The sequence below is a fragment of the Chlorocebus sabaeus genome, chromosome 27 (genome assembly GCF_047675955.1).
Source record: "Chlorocebus sabaeus isolate Y175 chromosome 27, mChlSab1.0.hap1, whole genome shotgun sequence".
Taxonomy (NCBI): Eukaryota; Metazoa; Chordata; class Mammalia; order Primates; family Cercopithecidae; genus Chlorocebus; species Chlorocebus sabaeus.
In genome coordinates, this window is record NC_132930.1 from 28499012 (window position 1) to 28521052 (window position 22041).

The 22041-nt window shown below is 38.1% G+C and overlaps 1 protein-coding gene across 2 annotated transcripts in view; it reads left to right on the forward strand.

The window, feature by feature from the left end:
• ADGRA3 (adhesion G protein-coupled receptor A3) overlaps window positions 1-22041 on the forward strand; it is a 135396-nt gene that overhangs the window by 52897 nt on the left and 60458 nt on the right. For both annotated transcript variants that reach the window (XM_008017754.3, XM_073012491.1), the window contains 5 exons: window positions 929-1000; window positions 7728-7799; window positions 15251-15322; window positions 17623-17783; window positions 19857-20070. In XM_008017754.3, the coding sequence (XP_008015945.2) occupies window positions 929-1000; window positions 7728-7799; window positions 15251-15322; window positions 17623-17783; window positions 19857-20070 (591 nt within the window). The remainder of the gene's footprint in view (window positions 1-928; window positions 1001-7727; window positions 7800-15250; window positions 15323-17622; window positions 17784-19856; window positions 20071-22041) is intronic.

A 22041-nucleotide genomic window follows, 5' to 3' on the forward strand; every position in this document is an offset into this window, starting at 1 on the left:
TGAGAAGAATGAGGATAAGTGGTGACTGCTATCAAATTCCACGTGGTATGAAGCTTGTGCATCTGTGCTTTGAGCTATGTATTGTGGTTTATCACACACTTATTTTATATCCTTACCTCATAGAAAACCTGACCATAGGCTGAGTGTGGTGGCTCATGCCTGTAATCTCAGCACTTTGAGAGACCGAGGCAGGCAGATTGCTTGAGGTCAGGAGTTTGAGACCGGCCTGGCCAACATGGCAAAACCCCGTCTCTACTAAAAATACAAAAAATTAGCTGGGTGTGGTGTCAGGCGCCTGTAACCCCACCTACTTAGGAGGCTGAGGCATGAGAATTGCTTGAGCCTGGGAGGTGGAGGTTGCAGTGAGCCAAGATCACGCCACTGCACTCCAGCCTGGGTGACAGAGCAAGACTCCGTCTGAAATGACAGCAACAACAAAAAAGATAAAAACCTAAATTTAGAAGGCCAGGGAAGGGAAAATAAATCAACAACCAAAAGACATGAATTTTAGAGTGTATATTTTTGAAGATGGGTTTTAAAAATTCAATTGAATGATGTTTGTGACAATTGTAATTAGATTTACTTTGATATCCGAAGTATGGCATACTAAGGAAGAAATTATAGAAGTAATGTATATGATTGTAGTTCAGTGATAATTGTGAAGTTGAATAATATATTAGGTCACATCCTTCTTTTATGACATATATTTTTATTCTTTTATTTACTAAACCAAAAGACTCTGGAGCTAGATTTGTCAAATTTGCATTCTGACTCTGCCATTTACTACTGGCTTGATCTTGGCTTAATCATTTTGGCTTCAGTTTCCTCCTATTACACTTTTGTTTTTTTGTATAGCAGGTAAGTGTGGTGTGCCTGAATACTTGTTACAGTGTTGATATGTGAATAACTTTTATTTTATTTTTAACAGGGATCTCCGAAACAATCTTATTAGTAGTATAGATCCAGGTGCCTTTTGGGGACTGTCATCTCTAAAAAGATTGTAAGTGTTTGAATTGCTTGCTTATGAGTTTGAATTGTTCCTTATATAAGTAGCTGTCAACTTACTTTAACATGATGAAAAATGGACATTTAATAATTCTTTGAGCTTCGCCTGACCGGGTCCCTGATACAGAAACAGAAAGAGGCCGGGCGCAGTGGCTCACGCCTGTAATCCTAGCACTTCGGGAGGCCGAGGCAGGTGGATCACCTGAGGTCAGGAATTCGAGACCCACCTGGCCAACATGGTGAAACCCCGTCTCTACTAAAAATACAAAAATTAGCTGTCATGGTGGCGTGTGCCTGTAGTCCCAGCGACCTGGGAGGCTGAGGCAGGAGAATCCCTGGAACCTGGGAGTGGGAGACCACAATAATCTGAGATCGTGCCACTGCACGACAGGGCGAGACTCTGTCTCAAGAAAACAAAAAGAAAGAAAAACAGAAAGAATATTTTATGTAAGTAGCTGAGAAGGTGGTTAATTTGCACAGTGGTTTGATTTGTTTGATGGTGGCTGGCTGTGTTCCTCTTCTGCTACTAAAATCATTACCATGTCAGCTTTGCCAGCAGACATAATCTGTAGACGATTTTCAAACTGTGTCTGTTGTAAATGCCATGTAAACAAAGGTACCTTTTAGGTAATGATTTAAAGTCTTGCCATTTTCATGTGTATCTCTATATTACAATTTTGAAACCCAAGGACCAGTTTTTTTAATTACTTCTGAAGCTAAACAACTCCCCTATCTCCTATATGAAGCTCCTTTCGCAGTTGCTGTCTGAGCAGGCCCACACTTTAGAAGCGGCTCTACAAAAAAGCCATGAGGACTGTCTCTCCATCTTTTATTCTTTCTGAAAGCATTTACTGAGCACTTAACTGCTTGCCATGCCCTGACTTCTTCGGAACATCTTGCAGACTCTTGGGGTTTGGGGGGGATAGATAATGTAGGAGAAGAAAAATAATTTTCCCTCTACCCTTCCAATTTCTCAGCTTGGACCTCTAACAAAAGACAGATTAACAAGAGAAAAACAGAAGTGTATTGAGAAAACTCAGGAAAAGAGTAATTCTCAAAAGAGATGGCTTAGAACTCTGGCTTCTGTAGCCTTTCAACAAGGAGCAATACGTTTTTTGAGAAGTGACAAGACAAAGGAGAAGGACCTTGAGTCTCTTAAGGGAAAGCAAATTGTGGGAAGGCAAATATACGGGAGACTAATGGTAGATAAAGTCTAATTAGTAATGTTTGTTATGTAGATTCCTTTGGTGCCTTGACTAAGCTGATAAGGGTCCAAAGCCCTCTCCCGGGAGGAACTTCTGTCCTTTCTGGTAGAGAAGGGAGGAGGGACACCTTTCTAAATTTACGTCCTGCTTTTCGTCAGATAGGGTAGAGCAGAGAGCTTTTCTTGTATCTATCTGCTTTTCAATCGGCCTGTAGCTAGAAATAATCCTTATGCCAATATGACGTGTTTTGGGTGGCGTGTTCTGCTACCCTTCAGTCGTTAGTGAAAATACATCTGAACGCATACACAGGTGCTGTAACAGGTAAAATCATAAACATAACCTGCTAGGGAAAAGAGAGAGCACCTGCGATGGGAACAGCCTGCCGTGAGAGCCACGGACTTGTTTAGATTTGAACTTGCTCCCAGGGAATGAATATGTATTAAAAAGGCCTTCCAAACAGGGTGGGCACAGGTGTGCAAGCATGTATCTCTTGGGACAATAGTTTAGTTCTTTGATCAGAGCAGAAAGTAGAAAGAGGAAAAAGAATATTGGAAGATCATGCTGGTCAGGGGACTGGGCTTTTGAAGACCTGCTATGTTAAAAATGTTTAATCTGTTCTTTAGACAGTAGAGGGCTACCAGAACTTTTTGAATATGGAATTGACATGATGAGATTTGTATTTCAGAATATTCTGATGGCAATAAGGAGAAACCACATAAGTGTAGGGAGACCAGGGACAAAAGATCAGGGAGAGAGACCAGATCCGTCATTTTATTTTCCTTATAGTCATCCTTTTGGCTGGCTCTATCTCTTTTTTTTTTGGGATTCTTATACACTTCTTTAAGTTTTCTTTTTTTTTCCCCCCTCCAGTGTGTGTGGGTATTTTTTTAATGTCTTACTGGTTTTCTGTAGTATTTGCATAATAACACTGGGTATGGCTGCTTTTAGTTTAATTATGCCATGACTTACATTGACTTTCCATCCTAATACTTTTGACATCTTTTGTCTTATTTAGTCATTTAAAACCTATTTCTTTTTTTTTTTTAATATTTTAGTTCAGGGGTACAAGTGCAGGTTTGTTGCATAGGTAAACTTGTGCCATGGAGGTTTGTTGTACAGATTATTTCATCACCCAGGTATTAAGCCTAGTACCCATTAGTTGTTTTTCTTGATCCTCTCCCTCCCGCCACCCTCCTCCCTCCAAAAGGCCTCAGTGTGTGTTGTTCCCTCAATGTGTCCATGTGTTCTCATCATTTAGCTCCGGCTTAAAAATGAGAACATGCAGTATTTGCAAAACCTATTCTTTTTTATTGTCAAATCCAATTGTAAAAATTGGTCATGCCCTTTTTGCAAAATATTTTTTTTGTTATTGCTTTTGCAAGTAAAATATCTTTCATCTAAAACCTGTCATCTGTAGCTTTCCTCCTATTTTTCTCTCTTAGGCAGTCTTAAGGGTCAGAATTCTGTAAGATTAAGAACGGTAGGAGTTAAAGGATTTTCTCTTTGTCTTTGAAAATTAGTTACAATTTGAATCAGTAGGGAATTTTCATACCGTAGTTTTTGCTGGGGGTGAGTGGTGGTTCCCTGTGTTTATCAGTCTTTGTCTGCACTCATTAGCAGCTCAGGGCCATCTGGAGGAGATCTTGCTACTAATCAGTTTTCTTCTCTTCCGCCCATTCTACACTTTATTATTTTCTAGTGAAGGCTTTTAATGAAACAAGTTAGAAAAACTGGCTGGTCTAGGGTAAGTGGCAGTGGAGATTGGAGTTCTAGGTAAGAAAGGTAAGAGTTATAGGAGGGTGGAGCTTAGGCGTCAGATTGCATGGGACCAAGCCAGGTTTAGAGTTCAGTAAAAGCACTCTCAACCAGGTATGGCAGCGTAATCAAAGTGATAAGGCGATGATCGGCGTCAGTTCAGTTAAACAAAAATTCCTGAAGTTCATCCTGAGAGCCCAGCTGTGAGCAAGGCTCTGGAGACACACAGGTAAATCAGGAACCTCTTGAGGGGTTTGCAGTCTGATGGAATTACGAACGCTGACCACGAGCCTGGATATATGGAATCGAAATACAGTTGCAAGGAGATGACGCAGTAGCTAGAGTTTAGCTGCTGTAGGAGTCTTGGAAGTTGTTAGGACTTAGCTATCAAGACACAGGCGGGGGGATATGGAGCATGACCGTAAACAGGCTGCGCCTCCAGACACAGGTCATTAGGGAGTGGAGGGGCAGCAGCAGGTGAGCGTGATTTACAGCAGTGACTCACTTTCTTTGTGCTTCTGTCTGTACCGGAGTCAGTTTTGCACCCATGCCTAGGAAGATGAATCCTCAAGTAGAAAGCAAAAGTGTAGGGGCTCAGATCTACCCTATCGGAAACTCTGGGGCTGATGCTGAATGATTTTTATTTCAACCATCCCTCCCAGTGATTATGATGTGAACGTATGAGAACTTTTAGAATATTTTTCCCTCCAATCTATTTTTTTCCCTTAATGAGAGGAATGTGAAATTATACTCTCAGACAGGTCCTTTTCTTATCCCCTCCCTCTGTGTTCCACACTGTTGTAGTCACAGCTTTTAGGTAATAAAAACATTAATGCTGATTAATGTTATCTCTATGCTGAGATATAGGTTGAAGAAAACTTGGCTGTTAATAAAAAGCAGTTTCTTCAGTATGTTTTAGATACTGCAGACTATCTTAGAATCTCCATCCAGTTATTTATCTTTCAGTAAATAATCTCTTAAGCACTGCCATCCAAAATGAGTTTTAAAAATTCTTGTTCAGGACTATTTAATATAATTACTGATATTGTACCAGGCATTGCCTTAGTAGTCTTTCACTGTGTTACATGTTAAGTAGTCTCTTGTGTTCTTGCTTAGGAAGGTAATTGCCATTTATAATATTCTTCCCACTAGAAGATACATTCTTAATTCCAAACAGATGACTTATAATTAACTTAGGATGTACAGCTTGCAAGCTGAAGAAGTACTGTATGTAAACTCAACGGGATATAAAGATATTTGACAGTAGTGTTTGCTAGTTGCTCATAGATACAGACCCTTTTTCTTATGGGTTCTTAAGTCATTAATTTCAATTGTGCATCTCCCTTAACAAGCATACATAAAGTATTTTTGTTATTATACCATGCCTTTGCCTTTAGTTTATAAATAATTTGAATAAGGAAGTTGAAGTGGCTTTCTGAAGAATATACTATCAGAAGTAGGTGAACCCTAGATCCATCAGTTTCTCTTGTGTTTCATCAGCAAATTTAAGTTGATTCTCAACTCAAATAAAAACCCATTATCAATATCTAAATACCATTTTAAGTAGGTATAGCTGTAATGAAATTGTTTCCCAGAGAATCAATGGTAATTGCACCATTTAAAGCTCAAAATTGAGACAAGATTATAAATACAGCCCAGATATGCTTGTTTATGCAACAATTTACCGGAAGATGCCTAATTTTTTTTAACAGTGAAACCCAGAAATAAAAGGAAAATCAACTGGAATTTAAACGAAAAGGCCCCATATGGTTAAATACTTAGGAGCTACAGAACAATGAGGACAGATAAAGACTTGTATTGCTTAAGATTCTTTTATCAAAAGTTGTCATAAGAGAGGGAAGGCAGAACTACGAAATTATTGAAGACCAGGATTACCTAAGGTGCTGTGTTAGGCCTCTCCAGAGAGAGAGGACCAGTAGGATGTATGAGAGGGGATTTATTAGGGGGAATTGGCTCACGTGATCACAGAGGGAGAGAGGTCCCGCAATAGGCTTTCTGCAAGCTGAAGGGCCTATGAATCCGGTAGCATAGCTCAATCCAAGTCTGGAAGCCTCAGAACTGGAGAAGCTGACCTTGCAGTCCCCAGTCCAAGGCTGAAGTCCTGAAAGCCCCAGGAAGCCCACTTATGCAAATTCCAGAGTCCAGAAGACAACCTATAGCCTGATGTCCAACAATAGGAGGAGAAGGCGTCCTGCTCTGGAAGGGGAGAGAGAACAGAGAGAGATAAACCCTCTCTTTTGCCTGTTTGTCCCAGCGGGGCTCCAGCTGATTGGATGGTGCCCACCCACACTGAGGGCAGGTCTTTCCTCTCTGTCCATTCACTCCTGCACCAATCTCCCCTGGAAACGCCCTCACAGGCACACCCAAACCAATGCTTCACCAGCCAGTGAGACCTCTCAATCCAGCCAAGTTGACACCTAAAATTAAACCATCTCATTTTAACTTTTGAAATAGTCAAGGAAAAAAGCAAATGAGTTAGGTACCTGATTCAAATGCCATGTTCTTAGAATTTCTGGTGAGACTACTACATCTTCTGCCATGACCAAGTACACGGTTTGGAATCCAATACTTTTAGTTTGAAATGGATGGTGTAGATTGCCTTACTGAAGAGTAACTGAGTAACTCAAAGAATGTGTACCCCTCTGTGAGAGAGAATGATAGGGACTTTGGAGGCAATATGATGAAAATATTTTTGAAAATTTGGCTTAGGGAGCTTATTCTAATTATACTGTTAGAATTCAAAGTGTGATGAATTATTCCAAGTCTAGCAACTAACAAAACGTAAGATTCATTGCTTCAGGGTTTTCTTGCATAGGGCTTACTAAGTCCACTGAAAACAATGATGCAAGTCATGCCATCCCGGGTGAAAGTTACAGATATTGTTAGTGGTTATCTCCCAACATAAAGTTTTTACTTTTTAAACCAGTGCAGGTCTCTGATTAAATGTAAAAATAAAATTGTGTTCCTTGTCCTTGATGTCAAGCAAAATAAATAAAGAGGGATAGAACAAAATATTAACTAAAACTTTTACATAGGTAAAAAGAAAACGGTTTCATTGAGGAGAAGTAAAAAATATTTAGAAGGTGATATTTAATAGGAAATAGAAATGAGGAGTGATTGCAAAAATAATTGGGCCATATCATAGATATTGTTAAAGTAATTTGGCTTAGAGTCTGAATGATAGATCTGTAAACTGAAAGCTAACACAGTTTTTTTTTTTTTTTCATTATAGTTGAAACTTCTGAGTATTTAAGGAATGAAGTCAGAAAATGGTATTTGCAGATGTTCCTCAGGAAACAAAAGTTCCATCATTGTAATAATTTGCCCTTTTATCCATTATCTGTTATTTACTGGCTGAGTTTGGGCTCAGTTCTCCAACTGCCCCAGCATAATTAACTGTGTAGGTCATCTAAGGAATTGTATTGTGGGCAGCAAGATAGTTTGAGTCTCATTTTTACTACTCCAATTTTATCTTGAGTAATTTTGTAAGAGTAAGTACTTGAAATATAGAGGGCACCATAATTGAGCAGCATTAGTCTGTGCGTGCCAGCAGTAAGTGAAAGCAAGGATCATTTTCGGCCTCACTGCTATCCTTATCTCACTTGAGTAGAGTAAATATCTCAAAGATGCTAGAATAAAGGTCTTGTGCGATACCTGGATGCTGTTCTTGAATACTGAATGCATGAGACCTTCATTAACCAAGAGATCTAATTGAAGACACTTTTCCACCCTTCTCCTTAGGGATCTGACAAACAATCGAATAGGATGTCTGAATGCAGACATATTTCGAGGACTCACCAATCTGGTTCGGCTGTAAGTACATGTTTTCTTTCCCATTAAAAGATAAGGAAGCATTTGAGCCAGTACCTAAATATGTATGAAACTTATGAATATTTAATTATAAGTAGCAACTGTAGGGGTTTTAGAAGCCATAAGGGACAGGGGGCTCACAATTTAATCATGGGGGTGTAATCTGCTCAGAATATAATGGTACCTTACCACACCACACACAGACACATGTGCGCACACAGACACATGTGCACACACACCACATAACACAGTGTAGTACATGCAACAGAGAGCACATTCATGCTGAGAGGTATGATCAAAAGCTTTGCTAGTCTGGGGAAGTTTGAGCTGGTGTGCGCTGATGGCCCAGAAGATTTGCAGAGATCTGGATAGTTAGAAAGGAAAAGAAGCCAAACCAATGATACATGAAGGTGGGAATGAGAACCAAGGCCATTTGTCAAGGGGAGGGCTGTTGGACTTGGAGTAAAATAACCATTTGAATTGTGCCTCTGACCATGTGATTTGGGGTGAGTTGTTTGACTTCTCTGTTTTTCACCTATAAAGTAGGATTAATAGTAGCTCAAAGTTACAATGATTATTTAAAATTTAAGTTACATATATCTGTTTATTATAATTTATATAGAATATAAATGTGGAAGAACTTTGTATAAATCATCAAGTATGTTTATATCTTTTTTTAAAAAAGAAGTTTTAAGCCAGGCACGGTGGCTCATGCCTGTAATCCCAGCACTTTGGGAGGCCGAGGCAGACAGCTCACTGGAGGTCAGGAGTTGGAGACCAGCCTGGCCAACATGGTAAAACCCCATCTCTACTAATAAAGTACAAAAATTAGCCGGGCGTGGTGGCGCATGCCTGTAGTCCCAACTACTCGGGAGGCTGAGGCACGAGAATTGCTTGAACCCGGGAGGCAGAGGTTGCAGTGAGCCAAGAGTGTGCCACTGCACTCCAGCTCTGGGTGACAGGCCAAGACTCTGTCTCAAAAAAATAAAAAAAGAGTAATAAAAGTTCTGTTTGGGAGTAATTATGCATAAGGCTGATTATTTATAATAGAGCTTTATTTTGAAATGTATGAAAAGCAGATAGGGGCTTAGAACTGATTAAACAATAGGAAGCCACTAAAAGACATTTATGTTGGAAAAAGGCACGAAACCGTGTTTTAGAGACAAGCCGGCTGGGAATAGGGTTCCTCATGAAATGCTAGATGTGGAGTGGAAGGTCAGTGTAAGGGTTGTCTACTTGCGGTTCTTTCTCCCTGTAGCTTTTTAGAATGTTTCTTGTATTTCATGTTACCTTTGAAAAACCAATTAGGAGCTTAAATGATGAGATTCTTTCATCTATACAGTAAGGGAAGAAACTTCAGATCAGTTATTAGAGTAGAACAGAATGTTCCTGCTGCATAGGAAATTTGTAGCTGTTTTCAGTGTGTCCTTTCGTTTTCAGGGAAAGGTATACGGCCTGATTTTTGTTTTTCAACAAACGACTGATTTGGTATGCAGCTTTACTCATGACTTGAAGTTAGTTAAATTAATTGCTTCTTAACTCCTTTGTAACTGCCTTGCAAACATTTCTATCTCAGTGCTTTTTAAAATCTCTTCTTGAGATTTCTGTATTTTTATTTTTACTTTTTTTTTTTTTTTTTTGGAGATGGAGTCTCGCTCTGTCACCCAGGCTGAAGTGGGAGTGGCACAATCTCGGCTCACTGCAACCTCCACCTCCCGGATTCACGCCATTCTCTGCCTCAGCCTTGCAAGTAGCTGGAATTATAGGTGCCCGCCACCACGCCCGGCTAATTTTTTTTGTATTTTTAGTAGAGATGGGGTTTCGTCATCTTGGCCAGGCTGGTCTTAGACTCCTGACCTCATGATCCACCTGCCCCGGCCTCCCAAAGTGCTGGGATTACAGGTGTGAGCCACCGTGCCTGACTGTATTTTTACTTTTGAGGACTGCGTTAGAATTGACAAAATCATACATCTGTGAAGGAGACTTTTGTTATGTTTTTTGGACAGCTATGACCGAAGTAGTGAAAAACAAAATAGTAAACTGGAGTTTAAATACCTGTATTTTTTAAACTGTATTTTAATACCTGTATTTTAATACCTGTATTTTAATATTTTAATACCTGTATTTTTTAAACTGGAGTTTACTATTTTGTTGATTTTAGTTTTAGATTGATTTCTAGCTCTGGCCTAGGGATTTGACATATCAGCACATGTTCTTTAGGCAAAAGAGCTGGGTGGGACAGAGCTTCTGTTAGGGCAGAACAGAAGCTGTTTTCTTAGTATTTCCTTTGCCTCCTTCATCAAGAACTAAAATGTTTGGTAGGTTTAGAACTTGGGTGGTCTCTTACATTTTTACCAATTATACCTGTTGTGAGAATTTATACATCACGGAACACAATGAACATCATCCAAGTAAAACATTAAAACATAAAAATAACATTGCCAAGCTTCCCACTTTGAGATTTGATTGAGATAATCTTATAGTTCATGTAATAATAGATGATAGTGGCCTTTAAATTTGATTTACTTTTATTTTTATATAGATTTCTGGGGTACAGATGCAGTTTTGTTACAGGCATAGATTCCATGGTGGTCAAGTCAGGGCTTCTAGGTATCCATCACCTGAATAATATACATTATACCCATTAAATAATTTCTCATCATCCACCTTCCTCCCACCCCCTCACGCGTGTGATCCTCCACTGTCTGTCATTCCTATTGTGGCTCTCCTAAATGGAGCAGTCTGTGGCATATACAGCAGTATACCTGGCCTACATCTTTTAAATACTTTGTAAAGAACAACACGGCAATTAAGGAAACTTCTTACCACTCAGCATTGTATTGCAGTGACATTGCTTATCATAATTTGGGTTGGCACAGGTCTAGAGCTGTGGATCAGGAACATTAAGTGTTTTGCATGGGCTGCTGCTATCCCCAGATTTTTGAGCTCTTGAGCCAAGCCATATGCGGGTTGTGAAGGCTGATAACAGCTCATATTTCAGATGTAGAGAATGGCATTTTCTCAGTCCAGTGAGTGGAAAAGAGAATATGATTAGGAATGGAGCATGCAGTACATTCCTTAGATTAGGAATCAGAGATCTTCCTCTTACTGTTTCCCACCTGAAAGAGAAGGTACACAAAAAGAAGGAATTCTAGAGTGGATCACTGTTCTAGCTGTTTCCTCTGGTAACTCTTGAACTGGGGACCTCAAACTGAGTGGGTCCGTTAGCCAACTTCCTTGGCTAAGGGATCATGAGACCTTGGCGGACAGCCTAGGCATTCTCAGCCAGATTTCTTATCATTTTTGATCGAGTCTTGGCTTTGGAAATTTATGAATTCATTTTTTTAAAAAAACTACCCTTTCTTTAAGTGTGTCAGAGACCTTAGTAGACATGGGTGGGGTGGGGGTGTAAAATTGATTAATTCTATATATTGATCTCTGCCTTTGCTGATGGAGAAGTTCTCTTGAACTATCTCAGAGCAGTATAGTCCTACTTGCAAAGGTTCTCACTCTGTCCCACTGTAACAGTGGACGTAACTGGCAGACCAAACGGGGAGCCAATAATGGACTTCTGTGAAGCCTGTGTCCTTCACTTAGGAAGTTAGTTTGCAGAGAAATGTCAGGAGATCTACAGACCAAAATCTCTGTCAGGAGATCTACAGACCAAAATTTTTTCAAGTTGTTCTTTATGGGCAATCTAATACCTGTATTTTTTCCTCAAGAATTATACTTTTAATATTTCCCTATCAGAAATATATGTATTTATAAGAACTACCCTTTACAATTTCCTTTATATGCAAACATGTGTTGTGTGTGTATGTATTTGTATATAAATACATATATACAACTAATATATTTGTATAAAGAACTTCCTTTATACAAAAAAGTGGTTGTTATTGAGTAATAAAATCATATGAAGGAAAAATTAGATCTGTTTTCATCATTTCAGTCGCATCATCCTGAGATAACTTGTATTAATGATCTGGTGTGTGTGTATATATATATATATTTTTTTTTTTTTTTCTTCTGTTATACTCAGAAATGCATAGACACACATACAGGGCTTTAAAAATGCTCTGTACCTGGCAACTCAGTTTAAAAATAATTTACCAACATATTAACATCTTTTTAATAGAGTACCTGTTGATTTAGTTCATGCTTGTCATTGGCTACAGAATATTGTAGGTATAGAACAGATTGTAACTTAGTCATTCCTCTGTAGACGGAGATTGCATTTAATTGCATTTTCCCCTCCTTTACCAAATCTGTCCTGATAGAGGCTTCTGTATAATAGATGATGCATCATATACGCATGCAACTCTTAGGAATTCAAATGTATCTAGTTAGCAAACAATAAGTAAATAAAGTCAAATTAAGTGAGAGTAAGAAACAACAATGGCCAGTCACAGTGGCTCACGCCTGTAATCCCAGCACTTTGGAAGGCCGAGGTGAGTGGATCACTTGAGGTCAGGAGTTCGAGACCAGCCTGGCCAACATGATGAAACCTCGTCCCTACTAAAAATAAAAATATTAGCCAGGCCTGGTGGCATGTACCTGTAATCCCAGCTACTCCGGAGGCTGAGGCATGAGAATCCACTTGAACCCGGGAGGCAGAGGTTGCAGTGAGCTGCTGCACTCTATCCACTGCTCTCCATCCTGGGCAACAGAGTGAGACTTGTCTCAAAAAAAAAAAAAAAGAACAGCATAAAGGGTGGAGTGGGCGGGTAACTCACCTGCTGCTCCTTTCTACGAGCTTATTATGATAGGGGAGCAGTGGCTTTGCTCTTGTCATTCTCAACTCCCTTTTAGTTTTATTTATTTACGTATTTATTTGGTGAGCATCTCAGCGCTAGACTGTGATTGTAATGTTTTAAAATATGTGTCATTGTTTATGGCCCCCAAATCCAAGCTAATTACATCACTTATGTTCAGCTGTACAAATAGCAGTCTGTTCCAACACTCAAGGAAAAATTGGTTTGCGTTGGGATTTCCTGAGAAAATGCCGTGTCCTTCTCTAATGTGATCCCTTCCTTTGTGATTTCCAAGGGAAATATCTAATAACATGCATATTAGAACCTAGTGGTTGCTGTAAGATGCAATTCTTTTTTTTTTTTTTTTTTTTTGGAGACAAAGTTTCACTCTGTTACCCAGGCTGGAGTGCAGTGGTACCATCTTGGTTCACTGTCACCTCCGCTTCCCAGGTTCTAAGCGATTCTCCCACCTTAGCCTCCCAAGTAGCAGGGACTATCGGCACACACCATCAACCTGGCTAATTTTTGTATTTTTAGTAGAGATGGGATTTCACCATATTGGCCAGGCTGGTCTCAAACTCCTGACCTCAGACAATCTGCCTTGGCCTCCCAAATCGCTGGATTACAGGTGTGGGCCACTGCACCTGGCCCAATTCTTTTCTTTATACATAAGTCCTACATTTGTAGGATAGATATTTATTTCTAACTTATTGTTATGGAATCTTGCAGACATTTAAAGAAAATTGGAGACAATTGTACATATAAGGAATGTGTGTGTACCCATTGCCCTGTCTCAGCACTTCAGTTTTACCTACCATGTCTTGTCTTCTAGCTTTCATTATTTTAAACATATTCCAGTAATCATATAATTAAAATGGGATACTTTCATAACATACACAGTTGTTGATTGTAATTCCATCTAAGTTACTTTCTTAAAAAAATTTTTTTTTGAGATGGAGTCTCACTCTTGCTCAGGTTGGAGTGCAGTGGTGCAATCCCGGCTCACTGCAACCTCTGCCTCCTGGGTTCAAGTCATTCTGGTGTCTCAGCCTCCTGAGTAGCTGGGATTACAAGCACACGCCACCACACCCAGCTAATTTTGTAGTTTTAGTAGAGACGGGGTTTCACCATTTTGGCCAGGCTGGTCTCAAACTCCCAACCTCAGGTGATCCACCTGCCTCAGCCCTCCCAAAGTGCTGGGATTATCGACGTGAGCCACTGCGCCCAACCAAAATGATTTTTATTTTTTATTTTCTTAAAATGTTGTTATGATTTATACTGCCATGGGCATACCTTTCTCACAATTCACATTTGGTGTCTGCTCTGATAGGCCAAAAAAAAAAAAAAAAAAAAAAAAAGACATCCCTTTCCTCCTTTCAATTTGAAAGTACTCTTTTCTGTTTAAGTTCCTAGGTACTTCTTCTGTGAGAATCATTGAATCCAGCCTTTTTCTTACAAAAAAAATTATAAAATATAAAAACCAATCCAGTGTTGTTCTTGCTGAAGGTCATTGTAGGTTAATTTGTAAAGTGTTGGCCCTTGTGTGATATCAGGTCTTCCCATCCAGGAATATGTTGCTACTGGTGTCCCAGGAACAGCTGACCCCTCCCTGATCAGTTCTCTTCTCCAACTCCACTTGGAAATCCATCTACCCGATGGTCGCTCTCTCCCACATATGAAGGATTCAGCCCAGCTTCCAGAGAAGTTTCAGGACTCCAGATTTCTATCCCATCCTCTGCTGTGTTCCACCCCCCACCTCACTTCTGGAACTCTACGTCTCAATTCTGCCTGTTCTTGATACCACAGCAGGCATAGAACAGATCTGGTGGTGATTGGCCATATGCGATTTTTCCAGAGCACTCAGTCTCATTTTAACATTAGAAGTCCCCTGAAGGTGAGGTGTACATCCTGAGCAATGAGCAATTATTGAGCACCATTTATACTCCAGCATGTTACTGGTGTACACAGAAGTGCACACAGACACAGGCCCTCCTCCACCCAGCTCCAGAGCTCATAGTCCAGTATGGAAGAAATACTTTGGTCAAATTGTTTTGGGTGTAACAAACTACTCACATTGTAGAATAGGGGTTTCTGAGTTCCATTCATTCAGAACGCTGCAAGACTCAGGTTATATGTTGAAGCCTACTGACACAGGAGAGACTAGAGAAGTAATTTGCCCAAGAGCAACATGGAGTTCTATCCCCAGTCTCTCATATTAAGCCCTGAACTCATCCCGCTCTTCTCATGATTTTCGGTCATGTTTAGTATGCTACTGCTGCTGGTCATTGAGGCCATCCTTTTCCTTTTGTTACTTTTAAAGTTTTAATTATGTATTTTCTATTTGTTTTTACATTTTTATTTGCTGCTTTCTTAAATTAGATGCGAGTGAACACTTAGAGTAATTCTAGTGGGAATTCAGTAGGGTACCTTTTAGGTTCACCTGATATTTGACAGAAAAATTCTTACCTAGCATTAATGTGTTTTTAATAATTGTATTCACTACTTTGTATAAGATGAAGAATAATTTTCTTCTTCAACCTTGGAGGAAGTATTTGCTAATCACTCCCTCTTTGTAAGCATTGATACTTTCATGACTTCTTTGTAACATTATTTAATGACTGTAGGATGCTTTAGAAAATACAGAATAGGATAAAATGATAGATAGTTGTATTTTTAAAAGTAGAATTGTTTTCTGTCTTTCAGAAACCTTTCGGGGAATTTGTTTTCTTCATTATCTCAAGGAACTTTTGATTATCTTGCCTCATTACGGTCTTTGTAAGTAAAAAATTTTTTTCTCTGTTTTTTGATTTTCATGTCTTTGAAAATTAAAAACATTTATTATGTGGTTTCAGAGACTTTATAAGGACAATCTTGTCAAGTTAGAATCTCATTTGAGAGCTTGCATTCACGTTAGAAAACATACAGTAAGCCTGAATACTGTGATTTAGACTAGGACAACTGTTTTCTCCTTAGGATACCATATTACTCTAATCTATATTTAGAGTAAGTAAACTGGTAATTTTTTCTTTTTGACTCTTTTTTCAAATCATAAAATGTTGCATTGTTTGACTAATTAAATTTCCAAAGTATAAAATATCCCTTCCTATGAAGAATTTGTAAGAATATTTTATACTTTAGGAATTTAATTTTATCCTGTAAACCCACCCCCATCCCCCACTTAAAATCAAATTTACAGCTTATTACTGATGTTTCTAGGGATATTTATTTAGAATGCCTGCTTTATGAAATCAGTTTAAGTTCTGATTTACACAGTTTCTTGTAGCTTTAGAATTTTTTTTTTTCCCAGATGGTTTCGTTAACAGAGAGATTGCATAGAAGTTATTTTGAAAGTAGCTATTTTCAGATAAACCTTAACATATCTCAGACTATAAATTATCCTAATTTTATTGGAATTACAGTTAAATTTAATGTTTTTCAGGTTTTCATTGAGTAATTTATGGGATTGAGTGTTTTTCTTCCAGGGAAAGAATTTTTCTCTCGTGATTCCTCTCTTTCATGTACTCTGACTTCTCCTCTCATCTCCCTTCCTTTCCTACACCTGCCATTTAAATCTCATTTAGGAGTCTTCCTTGGGATGTAGCTAATAGCCATTAGGAGCCCCAACCAGCTTCTCACCATCATAGCAGGCATGTGTATGTACTTCTGGAGTCACTTTGGCTCATACTCCATCTTCTCTCTCTTTTTGGCACCTTTACCATTCTTATCCAGAAGACTACCTTTGAGCAGAAACATCTACTTTTGGCATATTTAGTGGGCTCAGGTCAGCCATTTCTGCAAAGATTAGGAAATAAAAAAGACAAAAGCTAGTCTGGGTTTTGAGACCCTGGGTAGCAGGAGCATGGGAAGTATTTTCATCCCCAAAATGGGAGAAATTGCCAGTGTTTTTACCTGGTAGTGTTAGGAACTGACCAGAAGGTGGTGCTTAGAAATTAGGAGTCTGTCACATCCTCCTCCTGGTGTTGTTTAAATTTATTTTCTATGCTGTATTCCATCAGATCCCTTTTCTTTTTTCCTTACTCTTTTTTGCCAAAACTAACAAGGTGAACCCTGAGCCAACACTCTAGCTGTGTTAGAAGCACACGCACTTAAACATTATTGTACTTTGTTGATTTATTTTTATAGAACATATTGCATTGTATTTTAGCTATGTTTACATTTTGATTCTTCTATTATATGTTGCCCCCCATATTGGCAGGAACAGGGTCCTGCATTTATTGTTATTAGCTGGACTTAGCAAATGTGTGGCACATGAATAGTCAGCACTTAGTAATTATAGTATTTAAGAGATTTGTGCTTATGTCTCAGCTCTGTTTATCCTTTCTTCTTCTCATGCCCAAGTGCCAAATTATAAAGGCTTTTGCCTCATATAAAGACATTTCATTACTATCTTTTGTATCAAAGCTGAGGCATTCTTATTTGTATGCTTTTGATTTGTTGGGTCTTTATCTCTTACATTTGTAAATATCTATGTTGTCACTTGGTGCATAGCAGAAAGGGGTCAGAAACAGTTCCTACCCTCGGGGAGCTCACAGTCTGTTTAGAAATACAGAATATAGTCACAGAAAACAATCCATATTGCTTTAGGTTGCTGTTTCATTGTCAAAATCAACAGAGTTGGTAGGCATTTAGGACAAGAATGTGATAATGATGCTGGAAAATTGGGGATGGCTTCAAGATCTAATATTAATGCCACACACTTCATGATAAATGGGTAGAAGCTTGTTAGACAAAAAAGAATGGGATTTGGTATTCTAGAGAACCCTGGTGTTCAGTAGCTTGTTGCCTAGAAGAGGGATATCTGCGAAAGAGTCTTTGTTTGCCTTCCAGATTTCATCCAAAGCAGAAACTAGGGACCAGCAAGAACAGTGTTGGGGTCCAAAACTCTGCAATTCGGCTCCTTGGAGAGAAACTGTAGCTAGCCAACGAAATGCACTATAGGCGTGGTATGGGTGAACAGTATTGTGCTTGCCACCAGAAACGTAACCTAATATAAAACAAAAGTGCTATTTAATTTTATTCACTATAATCTCTTAAGTTGTATTTACATGTTACAGGGAGTTCCAGACTGAGTATCTTTTGTGTGACTGTAACATACTGTGGATGCATCGCTGGGTAAAGGAGAGGAACATCACAGTACGGGATACCAGGTGTGTTTATCCTAAGTCACTGCAGGCCCAACCAGTCACAGGCGTGAAGCAGGAGCTGTTGACATGCGGTAAGGGAGAAATCCAAACTGAGAAAGCATTTACCATATTTTGACTTTCTACCATGTTTTTCTTGACAAATTGTAAGATTCTCTTTATACTTGGACAGAACTAGTATGCAGCCATTAATCATTATGAATTTGATAATATTTAGTTTATGCCAACAATTGAGCCAGCTAGATTAAACGACCTTTTTTTTTTTAACTGGTCTTTAAGGTAGTTTTTAGGTTCACATCAACTTTCTTTATGCCAACCAATTTCAAAGAATAGATTTTCAGATTTTCCATCAGTTGGCAACTCATGAATTTGTCTGTAGTAACACAATCTCAGGATGCACACATCCCGTGTGTGGGTGGGATTATGAATGATACAGTCTTTTTGAAGCAACATGTTTCAATGTTCTTAAAAGACTGATACAGGCAGGGCATGGTGGCTCACACCTGTAATGCTGGCAGATCACCTGAGGTCAGGAGTTTGAGACTAGCTTGGACAACATGGTGAAACCCTGTCTCTACTAAAACTACAAAAATTAGCTGAGCATAGTGGCAGGCGATTGTAGTCCCAGCTACTTGGGAGGCTGAGGCAGGAGAATTGCTTAAACCCCGGAGGTGGAGGTTTCAGTGAGCGGAGCTCGCGCCATTGCACTCCAGGATGGGTGAAAAAAGTAAAACTCCATCTCAAAACAAAAAACAAAAAACAAAAAACTGATACAGTTAGATCTAGTAATTCTCTTAGAGTTAATTCTTAGGAAATGATCAGCTTTGTATATAAATCTTCAGACTCTGTTTATAAGCATATCTTAAATTCTGAAAAATGGGGATTGGTTTAATTACTTGTGACATATCCATTCAATAAATGCAACTATTGAAAATCATGATTTTGAAGAATATCTGAGGAAATGAGGGAAATAACATATTTGCCACGGGTTAAATGAACAGCACACAAAAAAACACACCTACACACACAACCCCATAAAACAAAAACAGTCCTAAAATGGTGGGGGGAGGTCCCAGTTTAGTCTTTGTTTGGAAATAATGTATCATATTTTTTTCCTTTTCTCTTTATTATTGTTGTATCACAAGTAAATACGCTCACTGAATGAAAATTAAGATTTGTGCAAAGAAAATAAAGGCAGAGAAATAAAGACCATGTTTATGTTCATGACTGAAAGATAGCTAGTGTTAAGACCTTTTTGTATCATCTTCTATGACTTTTTCTATTTTTTAACAAAAATATCTTTATACTCTAATGATATTTTGTAACCTTTTTAAAGTTGAATTAATGTAAACGTATTTTCTTATTTAAAATAGATGCATATCAACCCATTGTATAGATGAAACCATAGGTAACAACTTCTCTGTTACAGCATATTTAACTCATTAATAGTTTCTTGCTTCGTAAATAATGGAAGGACTAACTTCTTTGTATGCATTTTTGCATATTTTCTATTCTTTAGGATACACCACTGCTAAAAGTAGAATTGTCATGTTAGAAAAATGGACTGCATATTTAAAAGTCTTTTAATGAATCAATGTCATTTGTGTACATTTTTGTACATATATTTAAAATATTTTATTTTTCTGACTGAAAGGAAAAATCTGATTAAAAACTGTTTATGGGATCTTAAAATACCGGTTTTTCCTGTTTTCTTTAAATGTTCTGATTTTTCTGCAATGAACATGCGTAGTTTTACAGCCAAAAACCTGTGTTGTAATCAAAGGTAATGTAGTCTCCAAAGTGTATTTTAAAGTTGTAAATATCAGCATTTACTTATCACTGATGCCATTTTCTAGAGCTCAGCTTGTTCTTTTAGTTCATTTCTGTAATCATCTGATACTCTTGTGATGCCACTGAAGAGGAATAACTCTAAATGTCAGAACTGAGTATGAAATTGTTTCTTTTAAATTTCGTTTTTATCTGTTATCACTAAACTCAGTAGCAGCCTGGTGGATGTTAGCATTAGCATGCTGGTTACTGAGGAATATTTGTTGTTCTGTTTTTATAATTTTACCTAGAATTTCTGTAACTTTTAATTATGGTGTTTGGAAATAATACTTGTTTCCTGAATCTTTGACTGTCTCTAGACCCTCCGCTTGAATTGCCGTCTTTCTACATGACTCCATCTCATCGCCAAGTTGTGTTTGAAGGAGACAGCCTTCCTTTCCAGTGCATGGCTTCATATATTGATCAGGACATGCAAGTGTTGTGGTACCAGGACGGGAGAATAGTTGAAACTGATGAATCGCAAGGTATTTTTGTTGAAAAGAACATGATTCACAACTGCTCCTTGATTGCAAGGTAAACTTTTTTTTTTCAATGAAGAATTGTGCTTGTATATTTTATTTATCCTTTTGGAGTTGCAATGTTTAGTAGAATTTGAATTAATATTTCATCTTCTTGTATTTAAAAATGCAAACATCTGGCATTTCCTTTTCCTGGTTCTTATTCATCTTCTAAAATTAAATAGCCATCTTTTCATCCAGTTTTTAAAGAAAAGGCTTAATTTCAAAGAGAAACTTCAGAAATTGGAGACTTTTTAAAAGTTTTTGGAGGAAAAATGTAAACTTTTAGTGCTAAACCTAATTTCCAACTATTTCCTGCTGCTAAACTTATATTTTCTCTTTTAGTAACCACCTGATATTGACTCTAGTCAGAATATTGACTGATACAATATTTTAAGGTACTTACCTTCTCCACCTACTAGTTTCAAAGAATATAACCTCTGAACTATCAACCTCATGATTGGTGTGAATACCAAAATAATTCAAATGAACTTTATCAAGTATAATAGACTAAGAATATATATGATATTATCACTTACCAGATACTTTACTTTGGTAAAATTTTTATCTATAGACATTGAGTTTTCTGCTCACTTTCTTCTTTCCTTCCACCTACCTAGAACTTGGCTTATATTTTTATTTCAGTAGAGCCACAGTTGTCAAACTCTCTGCCAGGGCCTCCTAGGGTAACATCACAGCAAACTCGTAGGAGTGCTATGAAATATTACTGAAAAACTAAAGGTTCTGAGTTGACATTCAAATCTCAGGGGTTCTCTGAGTTGAGATTCAAGACTTATGCAGTCGGCTATTTTATAATTTTTCTTGAGATTTCATGTCTACTAGAAGCACATTTTCATTTCTATCTAATAACATTTAGAGTAGATGCTTTTAAATCCTTTCCTGCTAATTCCACCATGTGGGCCATCTTGTGGTTATCGCTACTGGCTGCTTTGCTGTTAAATATGGTTCATATTTTCTTCTTTTTTAAAAAAATATTGTTTATGTGTCTGACAGTTTTGGGTTATAGACTCGACATTATGAATGAATTGCTGTGGAGGAGAGGTTGGCACAGTATAGCCTATGAACCAAATCTGGCCTGCTGAGCCCATAAACTAAGAATGTTATTTATATTTGAAATGGTTACATTTCAGATGGTTACATAATTACCTACATCATATTCTTAGTATTTCTTTGTAGCCAGCAAAGCCTGAAATATTTACTGTCTGGCCGTTGAAGAAAAAGTCTGCTGACCTCTGACTCTGGATTCTGTTGTATTCCCCTGAAGAGAGCTAACTTTTGTTTGTTCAGGCAGTTAGCTTGGCTGAACTAACTCCTAGCTTTGTCCCCTCTGGTAGGCAGAAGCTAAAGTCTTGGTTTCTGCCCTACCTGCAACTGTAGTTCAAGATCAGTAAGGGACCTTGGTGCATTTTATACATAGTAGTTTGGGCTTCCAGCCTGACTTCTTTCTACCTCTGTCTTCTGATTTTTTAAGTCAATAAGATTGTAAGTTTCTATTTGAGTGAGGCCTACCCTTGGGCAAAAGCCATTAAAAAAAATTCTCCTAGTTACTTCCCAATGCCAAAAGCCCTTGTTTCTCGTATCAACTCCTCTTCTGTTATTGCCTGCTTTTGATCAATCTTCATGTGTTCAAATGATTGTAATTTTATAATTTGTCAGGGACATATAATTGTTAGCTGTGGAAATGGTGATTTAATATGAGCTACTCAGTGATTACTGGAAGCAGAATTCCCTTATTAGGGGATAAGATTAATCGTTGGAAATGATATATTGTTACACTAGTTTTACTGTAGTGATAATTTCACATGCCTATACATATGTCAGAATTCATCACATTGTACACTAAGCAGTTTATTGTATAAATAGACAATAATTGATGTATAATTCAACAGTAAAGTTTTAAAAGTAGAACCATTTTCAATGTAACAGAGCTTTGATTAATTTAGAACTCTAAATTATTTGACTGTAA